Below are 14870 nucleotides of genomic sequence, written 5' to 3' on the forward strand. Positions count from 1 at the left end.
AAGTGACTATTTTTATTAAACTACTCAAATCAAACTTTATTTCCAGCTTATTGTGCCCACAAGTAGTCTTTCTTTCCATCAGCAACCAAAGCAATCATACTTTTGTGTTTGTCAGGATTTGTTTCATTAAAAAGCAAGAAAAGAATAAGTAAGATCTGTCTTGCTACAAATCTTAAGATTTTTTAAAATGTGCTTTATAAATCTACTTCTTGATCACTTAATTTTTTTTCTTCTTAATGCAAATATGAGGTCCTTCAAATATGTTCAAATAAACAAGGAAAAGAGAAATGAAAAAAAAAAACCAAACCCAATTACATAAATTCTGTACAAATATGCAATAGACAACAAAAATCTGTCCACAAGCATCAGTCAAGCTGTAAAACCTAAAGTGCTTGACAATGGGAAATAGCGAATGAAGATTGAGATGAAATGAGAAACAGGTGACAAGAATTTAAAAACATTTTATCATAAATAAAATATATGTGTATCATATAAGAATTATAAAAAAGGTTAATAAACGAAAATGTTTCTCAAGTATGTAAAAATCACAGTATGTTTTGTTTTGAGGTGCTGGGGATGTCACCCAGGGCCTTCATGCTTGTTAGGCAAGCACTCCACCGCTGAACTACATCCCCAACCCCAGGTTACAATATTTTAACTTAGTAATAAGATCTCTTAACTTAATTCTTTGCAACTGCAAACATCATTTTGACAGAAGCCTGAATGTTTCAACCCCTGTCTGAGCCTTCTTCCTGTTTGTTGGCTTTTAATTTATAGTCCTAATGACTTCTGTCCCAGACACCAATTGAATAGTTTCTTGAAGACTGTGATCAGGCAGCTGTAACAAAAGCCCATGGAGATGTACAGAGTGTCAGAGAATGTGATGCTGTACAGGCAGTAGAACCTGGAAAGGGACAGGGAACAGGCCAGAACACTACCAGCTGGTGCCCATTCAACCATCTGGGACCAAGGCAGCCTGGCAGCCCTGCAAATGGTAAGAGCTACACTTCCCGACAGTTGGCAAGCACAAAAGGCCTGACAGAGATAACAACAGAGTTTTCTTTTTTTTAATTTTGAAAAGCAGTTGAAAAAAAAGTTGTTGATGCGGATAATATCTTGAAATAATTGTGCTCAGCCCTTTAAGGGTAGAACATTAACTTTTCTCCATAGTTTACCATTAGGCTAGGCATATCACGGACATTTTGTCACCTAATTCAAACAATATTGAGAGTCAGATTTTTAAAGAAAAGGAAAACTAAGGCTAGGGAATTGAACCTGCCTATTGTCACACAGCCAAGAAACTTCAATTCAGGAGTTGAATTCTAGTATTAACCTACACCCAAATGCTTCCCCTTTCCACCATCTAACCTAGGCTACCTTCTGATTATAATGGCATGTATATTAAATATAGTGGCATAATAGGTGCAAATAAACTATCCTATATAATTTTCAGTTATACACATGTTACTTTCCTTATGTTTTATTTTTCTTTCATGACAACCAAAAATATTTGCACTACAAATTTGTTTATTCAAAGTTGATCATTTCTTGCTGCAGTATATTCCATACCTTGAAGATATAATGTTAATAGACCAAAGGAAGATTAGGACTTGAAGTGAAATATAAGCAGCAGAATTAATTAAGAGGCAGAAATTTTATTATTATTATTTGTGGTACCAGGGATTGAATCTGGGGCACTTTACCCCAGAGCTACATCCTTTTTTTAAAAAATTTTGAGACAGGGTCTCACTAAGTTAACATGGCTGGCCTTGAATTTGCGATCCTCCTGCCTCAGCCTCCCAACTTGCTGGGCTTACAGGAGTGTGCCACCATTCCTGCCTTCATTTTGTTTTCTTGGAAACAGCATTAGTAATATGAAACAATATAACACTAGAAAATGGGAATAGAAAACCATTTCTGAATCCAATGTATTTCAAAGCTTTGTGAGAGACACTAATGGCCAACATGAAGTGAATGTTAATATTCTACCACATTCTGGTTTGTTTTAAAGTTCTCACATTTTATGTAGAAATCAGAAGTTATATGATATTTTAAAATATTAAAATCAAAATGATATGTCTTTTTCATATGCTACTTCTTAAACTATAAACTGACCCATAACTATTAGCCTATTAAAATCCAAAAATAGTTAATCTAAAATATAATTATTTGGATCTACAATGGCAATTTGCTTACCTTCTTTCCTTGACGATGTTACGGATACAGAGGTCACGGTGATAATGGATAAATTGTTGACAGGTCATTTTTATTTCCTCAGAAACAGGAGAATCTCTGTTTTCTGCTGTTTCTTTATTGTTCCATAGAAATTCAAGTCTGAAAACCAAAATTTAAGGAGTTTATTTTTTCTTACTGGAGATTGAACCTGGAACTTTGTGAAAACCTAGGCAAATGCTCTACCACTGAGTGACATCCTCAGCCCCCCCCCCACCCCCCACCATTTTTGTGGTCCTGGGGATTGAACCAGGGTCTTGTTACATGCAAGGCAAGCACTCTACCAAACTGAGCTATATCCCTAGCCCCTCAGCCCCTTTTTAAGAAATGTTTTTGTCTTGATACAGATTCTCACTAATATGCCCAGGCTGGCCTCAAACTTGAGGCCTCCCAGGAGCTGGGATTATAGATATATACTACCATGCCTGACTAAGGAGGCTATTTTTTTTTTAATTATTCACTTTCTTAAAGCTTTTTTTCTAAAACTTTATTTTACTTTTATTTTTATGTGATGCTGAGGATTGAACCCAGTGCTTCACATGTGCTAGACAAGTGTTCTACCACTGAGCTACAACCCCAGCCGAAGGAGGCTATTTTTAATGAAAGAAAAGCATGGAGAGAGAATCCTTTCTGCTCCATCAAAATGGCTGTTCCAAAGCCAGTCACCAAATTTCCCATCTCATCTACAACACAACTGATTCTGCGTTTGGTTTCCTTTTCACAGAAGTCTGGGTGAGTGACCTAATTATTTTATAAATCCTCTAGACATTTTTGGCTCATTTCAGTTTTTACTAAGAAATATTCCTTATACTACATTTTACTGTTTTGAAACACAAAGATAACTTAGAGATCAAATAGTTTACTCAATCATTTTGAAATTTTGGTATCACAGAGGCAAATACTGGGCTCTGGAGTACAGACTGGTTTTGTTTTGGCCAGCTCACACAATAGAACTGTTGAGTAGTTCACATTATGAAGCTGATAACTAAGTTCAATAACTTTCTTACTATGCTTTTCCTTCATGAAATGATTATGACCCTAACAATGAAATCTTAGTGAATAAGATGATGCTGATGCTGCAGGATAAGAAAGAAAGAAGAAGAGATACTGTTTGGGGGCACTGTTCATAGAGCAGGTAGGATGAATTCTGTTAGCACTTCTAATTTCTACTAATTTTGACTTTAAAAGCAAATGAAGTACAAAGATTTGTCCCTCTGCCTTTTCCTCCCACCTACAAGTTGCAATACTTGTTACTTTTTTAAATTCTTGATCTTAATTCAAAGAAGCCCTTTACCAAGCCAATAAAATAATTTAGAAAGAAAAATTGAGTTTTCTATAAGTTAGTTTGATAGAGGAATCCTGTTGTCAAAAGTGAAAGACAATCAAATATACACCTTTGGGGGAACACCACTTACTACTTCCCTTTCTAAAGATATGTTCAAGTTTTATTTAACTTTATGTAGCTAATGGCATAGATCGAAATCAGAGTCCATCAGTTTTTGTTAAAATGAAAATTATATTGCTCCATTTATAATAGTTCTTCCAACATTTTCTCTGCAATTATTTACAACTATGTGAATCAACAGATAACCCTTGTATGGTGTTTAGTGGTGGTCTAACAGTTTAAAGGTATAAAAATATCAGTATCTTAATATAATGGCTTTGTCATCAAATTTAGGGATATAGAGATTTATTTCTTTTTTTTTTTAATTTTTTTTTATTGGTTGTTCAAAACATTATAAAGCTCTTGACATATCATATTTCAAACATTAGATTCAAGTTGGTTAGAGATTTATTTCAAAACTAAATTTACCTTCTTTTGAAAGGCAGGATGATTAAATGTTTGTCCAATCCAAAGATTCCAAAGGAAATAAATCCCTAGGGAAGAAAACAAAATTATTTTTTCTGAATGCAGCAATAAAATTGTAAGAGTAGGAATTAAGGAAGTCACCAAATTTAGTGCTTGAAGAGGCAAACCTATAGTGTGATTAGAGCAACATTTCAAATGGAGCATACAAAGCAGGTACTCTAAAGTTCAGTACCTGGAACCAGACATGTTTGCTGCCTCTTCCCAATCATTCTGTTCTAATTATGATGGGTGATAAAAACTAGTGCTGAGCAACCATATTCCTATGACTTCTTACTAAAGAAAAATGAAAATATTTAAGGATTATATATCTTTGTTTTCTTGTTTTTGAAAAAAAAAATCTCCCACTGTGCTTAGGTATTTATTGTTTTTTTTTGTTGAAACTTCATAAATTACATAATTAACAAGTGCTGCAATATCCAATAATAATAACTGAACATAATTTATGTGAAGTGATACTGGCTAGTGGTTAGGGAAAGGGCTTGAAGGAATTGGAGTAATAAGGCAAACTGGCACCAGATATAAGCCACAGATCAGGAAATTTAGGACTGCCTGGGAGAAAGGGAGCTCAGCTGCCATTTGTGAAGCATACTGAGGTGCAGGTTGGTGGAAGGTGGGATGGAGAAGGCAATATAACATTATACGAAGGGCCCAATTTTCTTTACCCCAAACTATAAGCAGTCAGAAGGGAATATCTTTCTCCTCCTCTCCAAGAGGAAGACTGGATGAGAGTGAGGTTTGTGTGTCTCTCACTCCCTTGAACTACTTGTGTGGGAGCATTCCTGGCACTAATTCAGTTCATGACAAAGTGCTGTGCAATGAAGCTTTCTCAGCCCCAGGACTAGGAGGGCTAAGCTTGAATTGGCTTTCTAAATGCGTAATGCCACAGAAGACTGAGATTTTTCAATCTAGTATTTTATAATTCTTGGATACAAAGTCAGATCTTAATATCACAATGTAAGATATAGTTATCAAGTAAATCTTGGGAAGTTCATATTTGTTGTAATAAACTGACACAAATAACCGAGGTAATTTGTACCTTTAGATATAACCATTTGTTTCCCACAATAATGGCAAAACAAACTGGAAATACTTCAAGAAATTAATGTTAGGAAAAATCTTGCAGGAGCATTTATTGACAAGTCTTAACTAACTCTTGGCAAGTTATTTTACATTTAGTAGGCAACATACTGATTTCAAATACAATATTTTTTCAAACTGATATTCAATCTCTGGATGAGGGATGACTATTCTCTAATTAAAAAGTAAGGGGCTGAGCTGGAGATGTGGCTCAGTGATAGAGCACTTGACTAGCATATGCAATATCCTGGGTTTGATCCCCAGCACCACCCCCGACACCCACAGTTAATGACAAGATCAAATTTTGAAATTTGCACCTAAAAATATTTTCCAATATGTAAAACGTATTGGTAAATATGTATTTTAATAGTGTCATGAACATAGACAATAGCACCTTTTACATCAGTTTTTTTCATGGAATTTTAGTTTTCTATGTTTTAAACTGGGGATGATAACATCTATGTTGCAAGTATTATTGTGATGTTTAAATGAGGTAATGAATATAAAATGCATAGCAATTTCTGGCACACAAATAACTATCAAGGAAAGACAAGTATTACCCCTGACTAAAGTTTTATTTACACACCACATGATTTTAAAGTAAAGATTTAAGTATCTGTTGTTCAAAATGTAAATGAAATAATATTTGTCCATCTAAGGGGATAAATCCTTTAAAGGAAGGTGAATTATTTTTCCCAAAGTGAGTTTTTAAGATTACAAAAAGTTTAAAAAGAACTTAGGACATCTTGTCCCTGCTTAAATTATGATTCTTTATCTCAAAACCAAAGCAAAAAAATTATTTGGTATTGCTGGTTGAAACACTCAATGTACATTCTGATGACTTTAACCAATATAATAATTCATCTCTACTAGAAGACAGGCAGCAGCTGTCAGCTGTCATGTATACCAGCAGCTGGCAAACAAACTAAACCCTATTGATTTAGAAGAAAACAACAACATCCGCATACCCTTCTCTGCATTCAACTCATCCAGGAAGACAAAAACCCCTCAAAGTTTCAGTAAATAAGTACCTGGCCAAAGTTAAACACAGCACAGAAAAACTGTAACTCAACATATAGTCTTCCAGGCTCTTGGTTGAATAGCCACCATAAACAACTGGAAAGATTCTATAAAGAAAAAAAAAAAGAGTTTTTTAAAATGAAGCATGCTAATCATTTCTCTCCATCCAGAGCACAGTACAATAACTTTTCTACCTAATAATTAGGGGGGGAAAGACTAAAAGGAAAAACACTGAGAGAATACAGAGGCTTTGTCTTTCAAACAAGAGGTTTCAACTACTTCTTCTGACAGATGTCTTTCAAACAGCATCTATTCTGATCAGATTTGAAGCAAGAAGACATGAGCCATAATACAGAGACTTACATAATATACCAGGACTGCCGACTAGCCTAAGACAGGACTGATTTTAAAATTAGTTCTACACAATGAAAATAATTATATCACTAAGAGGAATTCTTGGCAGCCTTTTTTTTTTTTTTTTTTTTTAATTTTTGTCCTTAAACAGCAGATAAAGTGTAGCTGGCTGATATCATACTATGTAACAAGCATTCTGTGTGAAAAGGGCTCGTAGGTTATATGGCCTATCTCCCACCTCTAGGCAGGTTACACTTAAACTACCTTTAAAAAATTATAATAACTAGCTGGGCCCGGTGGTGCATGCCTATGTAATCCCAGCGGCTCAGGAGGCTGAGACAGGAGATCACAAGTTCAAGACAAACCTCAGCAACTTAGCTAGACCCTATCTCCAAATAAAATATAAAAGGGTGGAGATATAGAAATCATATCTGGGTTAAATCCCTCCCCCCAAAATCACAATATTCAATATTGGTGAGAGCACTTTATAAATCTATACTATCTACCCTTTGAAAAACAATTTAGTAGAATATGTCTAAAATCATAGAAATATTTATTCTCTTTGATCCAGGTTTCTCAACTCTGGGAATATATCACTAGAAAATATAATGCATGGAGATGTTTTTTAGAGTATTTTGAAAAGTTAGGAACAATTCATAAAGAAGTGGTTGAGTATATTATATAGCTCTCTACTGTTTACTGGGGAGCCATTTAAAGTATTAATTTTGGACACTCTGAAAATGCTTGACATAAGTGAAAAAGCAGGTTATAAATATATGTATTATTAGAACCATGAAAAATGTGTTAAAAATTCAAAAGCAGGGGCCAGGGGTGGTGCTCAGTGATAGAGCCTGTGCTTAGCATGTGTGATAACCCTGGGTTCAATCTCTAGCACCCCCTTCCCCACAAAAATGTTAGATGTCAGTAATTTTTTTTTTTTTAAAGAGAGAGAGAGAGAGAGAGAGAGAGAGAATTTTAATTTTTTTTTTTTTAAAGTTTTCGGTGGACACAACATCTTTGTTTTGTATGTGGTGCTAAGGATTGAACCCGGGCCGCACGCATGCCAGGCGAGCGCGCTACTGCTTCAGCCACATCCCCAGCCCCAGATGTCAGTAATTTGATGGGCATTTTTCCTTTTTTCCCTACTGCATGAAGTAGTTAGGTTGATTTCCATAATTAAATCTTATTCTTTCAAGTTAATTTATATGAGAAATATCTTGTGAGGGATAATGTAGGCATTTGTCCACTTTGGTCAGTCAAGCGTGTTAGGGATAACTAACCCTTGGACACATGATGGAGATATCTATCTGATTTTACCAAATTTACGTTCAGAGCACAGAATGAATAAGTAATTCTAATAGAATAGGCTACTGGAACACTTAGGCAACAGAGTAATATGAATGATTCTCCCCTCGCCACCAAAAAAACTAAAAAAAACAAAAAATACTTAAACTAGATTAGAATTTAGATAGCCTAGCCACTCTACTCTTGAAAAGTAGCAACTAAGTTTCAGTCCCAGATGCCTAAATAAAACCTTTGCCAGACATTTAAAGAAATAGGTCCCAAACAAAACCAGAGAAACATTTACAGCAAATAGGCCAATAATGAGAAGTAAACACAGCAAGACATGTCGAGTCAGTTGCTGGTCTCCACTGTGCAGATACTGTTCTTCTTCCTGGGCTAATATGCAGCTCTGGGAGTTACAGCGACTCACACAGTGATCATCTATGAAACAGTAAGCACAACAATTTGTAATCAGAGCTTTTTATTTGAATGCATTTTAAATTTATAATGACTTCCTAAGAGAAACAACAAAAAAGCACATTCAGCTAAGAATCAGTATGTAATTTCGATGAAATCGGGGGAAAGCTCCGTCATGTTGTTTTAGCTGGAGAGTGTTTTTATCTGAAAAAAAAAACCACTAGTATGTAATATTTCCCTTTTATACCATTCACCAATGTTTTCTATCTATATAATTTGTTATATAATTATATATTAATATGTTTTATAATTATACATAAAATTTTAAAAGGCTAAATTAATAACTCATGTTTCACCTGCATTAAATCTTCATAGTAGTCATGAATACACTATTTTGACTAACTGTGAAATAAATTTACAATTAACTCCTGCCTTTTCTGAGTTTAAAATTTGCCTTACAAAAGGCCTTACAAGGTACCAACTAGGTCTATAGGCTATGTTTTGTTCACATATGAGACCAAACCCAAATCACAGAATTGACTCTTTTCTGGCCTAAAACAGGGGTGAGGGATCTTTCAAAAGAAACTTGTTTTTCCACTTCAGCTCCACTTTGTATATGGTACTAAAGGAAAAGGAAAAATTTTTACATAATACATGCCTAGTCTAACATACAATCTTATATAAGTTAAAGATCAAAAAACAATTTTATAGCTCTTACCCTAAAAATAAAAATCTCTATTTCTTAAGGCCACTTTTTGGGAAAGGACATATACAACCACTAAATGTGGTCTAGCATAATAGTTAATGGTAGGGAGAAAGTTTACAGTCTTGCTAAGTAAAAAGAAAGTAGGTCATCAAACTATCTCTGTAGTATGATTCTATTTTAATAATAACTATTTGTATATATCTGCTCTAGTTTGACTCTTGAATGTCCCCCAAAGACCCAGTATTAAAGGCTGGTCCCTAGTCTGAGGCACTGTTGGGAGGTTGTGAAACATTTAGGAGGTAGGTAAGGCACAGTGGAAGAAAAGATATTGGGACTCCAGCCCCTCCTTTCTTTCTCTCTTTGCTTCATGGCTGCCATGAGATGAGCAACTTCTTTGACACATGCTCCCACTACGATGTACTGTGCTGCCTTAGGCCCAAAGCACCTGAGTCACTTGACCATGAATTGAAACCTCCTAAACTATGAGCCAAAATAAACCTTTTTTCCTTATTAAGCTGATTACCTCAGGAATTTTGTCACAGTAATAGAAAGCAAACATAATATGTGTAGAAAATTTGAGTTATATTTATATATGTGTGTATATATATTATGAAAAACATGGTTTTAAAATATTATGTACACACATTATTAAAATGCATAAAAATAAATTTTACTAGTTTTTCATTTGCCTTTTCCCACATTGTTGCCATTTAGCAATCTAAATGTAATATTTATTTTGCCTTTGTGCAACAGCAGGGAATGGGGGACAAATTATATTGTAAAGCTCTAGAAATTCTCATTTGTCTATGGTTTGATTTCCTTTAGGCTTTTTTTTTTTTTTTTTTTAATTTCAGGCTTAGGAATGATACTAAATTATATGGTTAGATGAAGTCCATATATGATGGCTTTCTTTTAATATGATTTTTACAAAACATGATCAGAAAATTTTGACACTCCCTATAGTATAAAAGTTTTCATGAATCAGTATTAGTAATGAAGAAAATGATAGTTAAAGAAAGACTAAGGATAATTTGAGAAGCAGAAAATGACTTTACTATTATATTGGGTAGAGAGAAAAAAATTAAGAAAGCCTTGGGACATAAAGAAACACTACTTTACAAAAGAAGCACATAAATAAAAACTAAGACAATTTAACTGAATTCGAGAATGGATTTCCTATTAGAAAATTTGATGAAGGCTGATAATCTGATATTTCTCTCTATGGAAACCTAAGTTCTACTACTATTTAAGATTCATTCCTAGCCAACAGATAGCAGACAAATATAAATGCCACCTGAATAACAACTGTTGCCAGTACTACATTTAATGAGCATTTACCACGTATACCATATACAATGCTAAGTGATTTGCACCCATAATTTCTTATAATCCTCCCAACATTTATTATATAAAGACATATGCCATGGGCTGGGGTTGTAGCTCAGTGGTAGAGTGCTCACCTTGCATGTGGAAGGCACTGGGTTCGATCCTCAGCACCACATTAAAAATAAAAATAAAGGTACTGGGTCCATCTATAACTAAAAAAACTTTAAAAAATGCCTTTTGCAACAATGTAATTGACAGATTCTCCATCACAAAGAGCAAAATCAACTGAAAGTGCATTGCAATTCCAATTCTATATAAATATGTTCAATTTTAAATAATTTAAAATTCAGAAAAAAGTGATTTAGTCTCTTAGTTTACATGCCAAAAGTTTATTACTTTTAAAGTTGTTTTTCTTATTTTTTAAAGAAGTTATATTTAAAGCACAATATAATTAAGCACTAATTAATTAGTCCTGGTCATAAGGGTTGGTGATAGGGGAAAGTCTCAGCTTCTAAAATAAGAAAAAATACCAAAATAATAATAGCTTTTAGGGCAAATTTCTTGGGTTTTTCTCTTGAGTTAAATTTATTGGAAAGTGTGTGTGCATGTGTGTGTGTGTGTGTGTGTGTGTGCGTGCGCGCGTGCATGCATGTGATACTATAAGAACTTTATCTTTTTTAAAATAAATGTTCTCTCTGCACAATTATTATTCTATTCACATCTTTTTCCTATTTTATTTGAGAATCTGTTCTCAAATAGTGTTCTGTAGTGTTACAGCTGCTGAAGAAATACTATGTAGAGGTTTCGTGACACAGAAGGATAAGGGCTCTTCTGTTCCTTATGCCCTTCCTCATATCCCAGGGCACTTACTTTTCTCAAATGAAGGAGTCACAGGCCCACTGGTGCTTGTGTTTGCTGCTGGCTCTATTGATGGGTAGCATAATTCACCATTTCCCATGGAGCAAGAGCAGCAACCTATATATAGAAAAATAATGTGAGAGTAGAGCCCAACCACAACAGAAATGGACAGTTCAAGAAATTCCAAACAAAACCAAACCACCCAAAACCTACTCATGCTGCCTCCATGGAAATATTTTCTCATGACAATTATCAAAAAGTATTCAAATATGCTGTACAAACATTAACATTTTAAAAAGTGTCAGATGAATGATCATCATCTTTATATATTGTCTTCTTATATGAGAGAAGAAAAATTCATTCATTGCTATTTTAATTCTACTGTATTCGGGGAACTAAAAATTCACTTTCCTAAAACACAGCTCTTATTTCATCCCTTTTCAAAAATATATACTAGTGTTCTATTGGGAACTGTGGAAAATTCAAACTCAGTCTAAATTGATAGCTGCCTATGACTTGGCCTCTTTTCCTAGCCAGCTACCCATCCTAAGCAACAAAAAGCATTTCCTTCTTTCAGGACAATTCTTCACACCCTCCACAAGTCCCATCAAGACCTAGGCTGACTCAAAAGACCTAAATATGGCATACTACAGGGACATATCCACATCAATGTTTATAGCAGCACAATTCACAATAGCTAGACTGTGGAGCCAACCTAGATGCCCTTCAATGGATTAATGATAGAAAAAAAGTGGCATTTATTCACGATGGAATATTACTCAGCACTAAAAAATAACAAGATCATGGCATTTGCAGGAAATAGATGGCAATTAGAGCAGATTATGCTAAGTGAAGTTAGTCAATCCCCAAAAAACAAATGCCGAATTCTTCTCTGATATAAGGGAGGTGACTCAAAATGGGGTAGGGAGGAAGAGCATGAGAAGAAAATTACCTCTAGTTAGGGAAGAGAGGTGGAAGGGAAAGGGAGGGAGAAGGGGAATTGCATGGAAGAGGGAAGGAGACCCCCTTTGTTATACAGAATACAGGTATGACGATGTGAGGGGAAAAAAAAAAGAATTGTGTCACATTAGATTGGGTAGAGAGAAGTGATGGGAGGGGAGGGGAGGGAAAGGGAGGAATGGAAGGACAGCAGAATAAAACAGACATTATTATTGCTGTGGGTATATAAGTGACTGCATGACCAATGTAATTCTACAACCTGTACACTTAGAAAAATGAGAAATTATATCCCATCTGATTCAACTGTATATGTCAAGATCATTGTACTGTCGTGTGTAACTAATTAAAACAAACAAACAAACAAACAATAAAAGACCTAGGCTGATCAAATCCTCTCCTGCTTTCTAAGTTAGGCTTGAAATCACTTCTTTCAGGAATCTGTCTCCTATTAGTTTAGATGATGCAGTAAAAACAATGATATATGTTTTTCTTTCAAATATATACTGCTGAAAATCTCTTGCAGGTTTATAGGCAGGTTGGCTTATAGAAGTCACACTGAGATATCTGTTATAGAGCTGTAATTTTTTCTTCCATATAGTCATAGAACTGTACACTGTGCTCTTTAAAATCTTTCACACTTACATAGACATGGTGCTCCTTGACATGGATTATAATTGAATAATAACTTTAATGACAAACTATTAAAATTTAATATGCTAGAAAAATGAATAATTCCCAAGAATAATCTTTCATTAACAACATGCTTAATTTCTTCAATGATGTTCTTAAAAGTATTTAAAAGTAACAAAACTGCAGTCTAAAATGGCCTTGCTAAATTTAAGATAACGATGCTATCTCAAGGTTAAAACAGAACCAAAGGATAACAGAAAAGAAAATACATTATTTAGTCCATACTTCTTCAGAAACTTGAAGGTTTCAATCAGCTAATTTTCTTTTCAGTGTTAGGGATTGAACTCAGAAGCACTTTACCACTGAACTACATCCACAAAACATTTTTTTTATTTTGAGACAGGGTTTTGGTAAGTTGCTGAGGCTGGCCTTGAACTTGCAATCCTCCTGCTACATCCTGAGTAGCTGGGATTGCACCACCACACCCAGCCAGTCTATCAGATAGACAAATCAGACAAAGCACTTATAGTCTAGTCTAGTGGGCTATATAAACAACTTAAAAAGCAATTATAAAATAGTGAGATAAGAGGGAAGTATAAACATCACAGAAGGTTTCTTAGATAGGTATAGCTATCATCTTGCTCTCCATTTATTTATACTATAGGTTCAAGTTATTTTCTTGCTGGAGATGATAATAATGGATTTAAAGAAAAGCTATTATACAGTTCATCTGCTATTTTTAAATAATAGGTAAAGATGTAGCAGCAAAAGTCTCTGGGCCTAAGACTCTTAGTCCACAGATGTCTGGCCTTTGGTAGCCTGTTTTAAAACACTTGTGGAAAAGAAAGACACAGCCAGCTGTAGGTGGGATGGTCTTCAAGCTCTGTCAGAAAACAATCAATATATGGGTTTGTAGGATTCCTGCAAGATTCTTCAAGAAAGTAAAGTAGGAAAGGAAGTTGTGCATGATCAGAACAGTACTCTAGGCCCATGGAAGTCAGCTTTTAAATATTCAATCCTTGAACTTCAGTTTTCAAAAGGAAAGTGGTCAAGAAACTTAAATGAAATTCTGATATAATCATGAATTACCTAAGAAAGAAATTAGTGAGCTTGGGTTTAAAGGCCATGAAGTATAAAAGAATAACAGAAAATAATATAATAGAAAAGAGGTATAATATATATATATATATATATATATATATATATATATATATATAATATATATATATATATAAAAAGAAGGTATAATAGAATAGAAAAGAGGTATAATAAAATGAATGCCATTTTGGGGAAAAGCATGGAAAGCTCAGTAGTGGAGAGAGGGGAAAGCTGAAGAGGAGATGGGGCAGAACTAGGCTGGAGCAGGGCATGGCTGGATTGTGGAAGATCTTGAGCACCATGTACAGGAGTGTGAACCTTGTCCAACTGCAGGGTCCTCCTAGACCTGCATCAGGAATCTATGTGACCAGAGCTCTGTGAGGAAGATTTTGCCAATTCATATAAAACAGACTGGAGCAGGGAGTGATGGGAGACAGGCAGCCCAGTTTGGAAGGAATTACAAGAATCTAGCAGAGAGACTGGAGGCCACAGTGGGGAATAAAGGTCAGGTGTAGATGAAGGACCCTGCGGAGGGAGAACTGCCTGTTCTGAATGGCTAAACTGCCTGAGAAGGAAACAGAAGAGATGTACCTGGAAGGCCTGAAGAATGATCACACATTCACTAAAACCAGATTTCTGGAAGTTATACTCAGGTCCTCCATTAGCCCTCACCAGTCCAGTTGATTGCAAGTCCATCAGTACAGCTTCTGAGTCTGACCTATCCGGTCCATCCCACACCTACCGCCCTCTGCCCTGTATCAGGCCTAGCCTATTGCAAAAACTACTAATAGGACCCTTTACTTGTAGGACAAAACCTTCATATTTTCCCATGACACAGAATGCCCTCTGTATCTGCTTACTTTTCCAACTTTCTTTGAACTCTTCCCCATATTTACCCTGAGTTCAAGCTTTACTGAATTTCTTACAGTTATCTAAGAAGAAAAATTGTTATCTCATATTTCATTACCTTTGCAGAAGTTGTGGAACATTATGAATTGCATGATTCTACATGTAGATAAATAAATAGGAGAAAGAAGA

At 35.0% G+C, this 14870-nt stretch overlaps 1 protein-coding gene across 11 annotated transcripts in view; it reads right to left on the reverse strand.

Annotated features, from left to right (window-relative positions):
- The window catches only part of Gpr155 (G protein-coupled receptor 155), a 69596-nt gene that overhangs the window by 2636 nt on the left and 52090 nt on the right, over positions 1–14870 (reverse strand). For all 11 annotated transcript variants that reach the window (XM_058580208.1, XM_046447176.2, XM_046447174.2 and 8 more), the window contains 5 exons: positions 11157–11261; positions 8142–8278; positions 6211–6306; positions 4046–4110; positions 2197–2334 (listed from right to left, as the gene is read on the reverse strand). In XM_058580208.1, coding sequence (XP_058436191.1) covers positions 2197–2334; positions 4046–4110; positions 6211–6306; positions 8142–8278; positions 11157–11261 — 541 coding nt within the window. The remainder of the gene's footprint in view (positions 1–2196; positions 2335–4045; positions 4111–6210; positions 6307–8141; positions 8279–11156; positions 11262–14870) is intronic.

The sequence above is a fragment of the Marmota monax genome, unplaced genomic scaffold (genome assembly GCF_021218885.2).
Source record: "Marmota monax isolate L192 unplaced genomic scaffold, Marmota_monax_Labrador192_F-V1.1 WCK01_AAM20220418_F8-fsc00007, whole genome shotgun sequence".
Classification (NCBI taxonomy): domain Eukaryota; kingdom Metazoa; phylum Chordata; class Mammalia; order Rodentia; family Sciuridae; genus Marmota; species Marmota monax.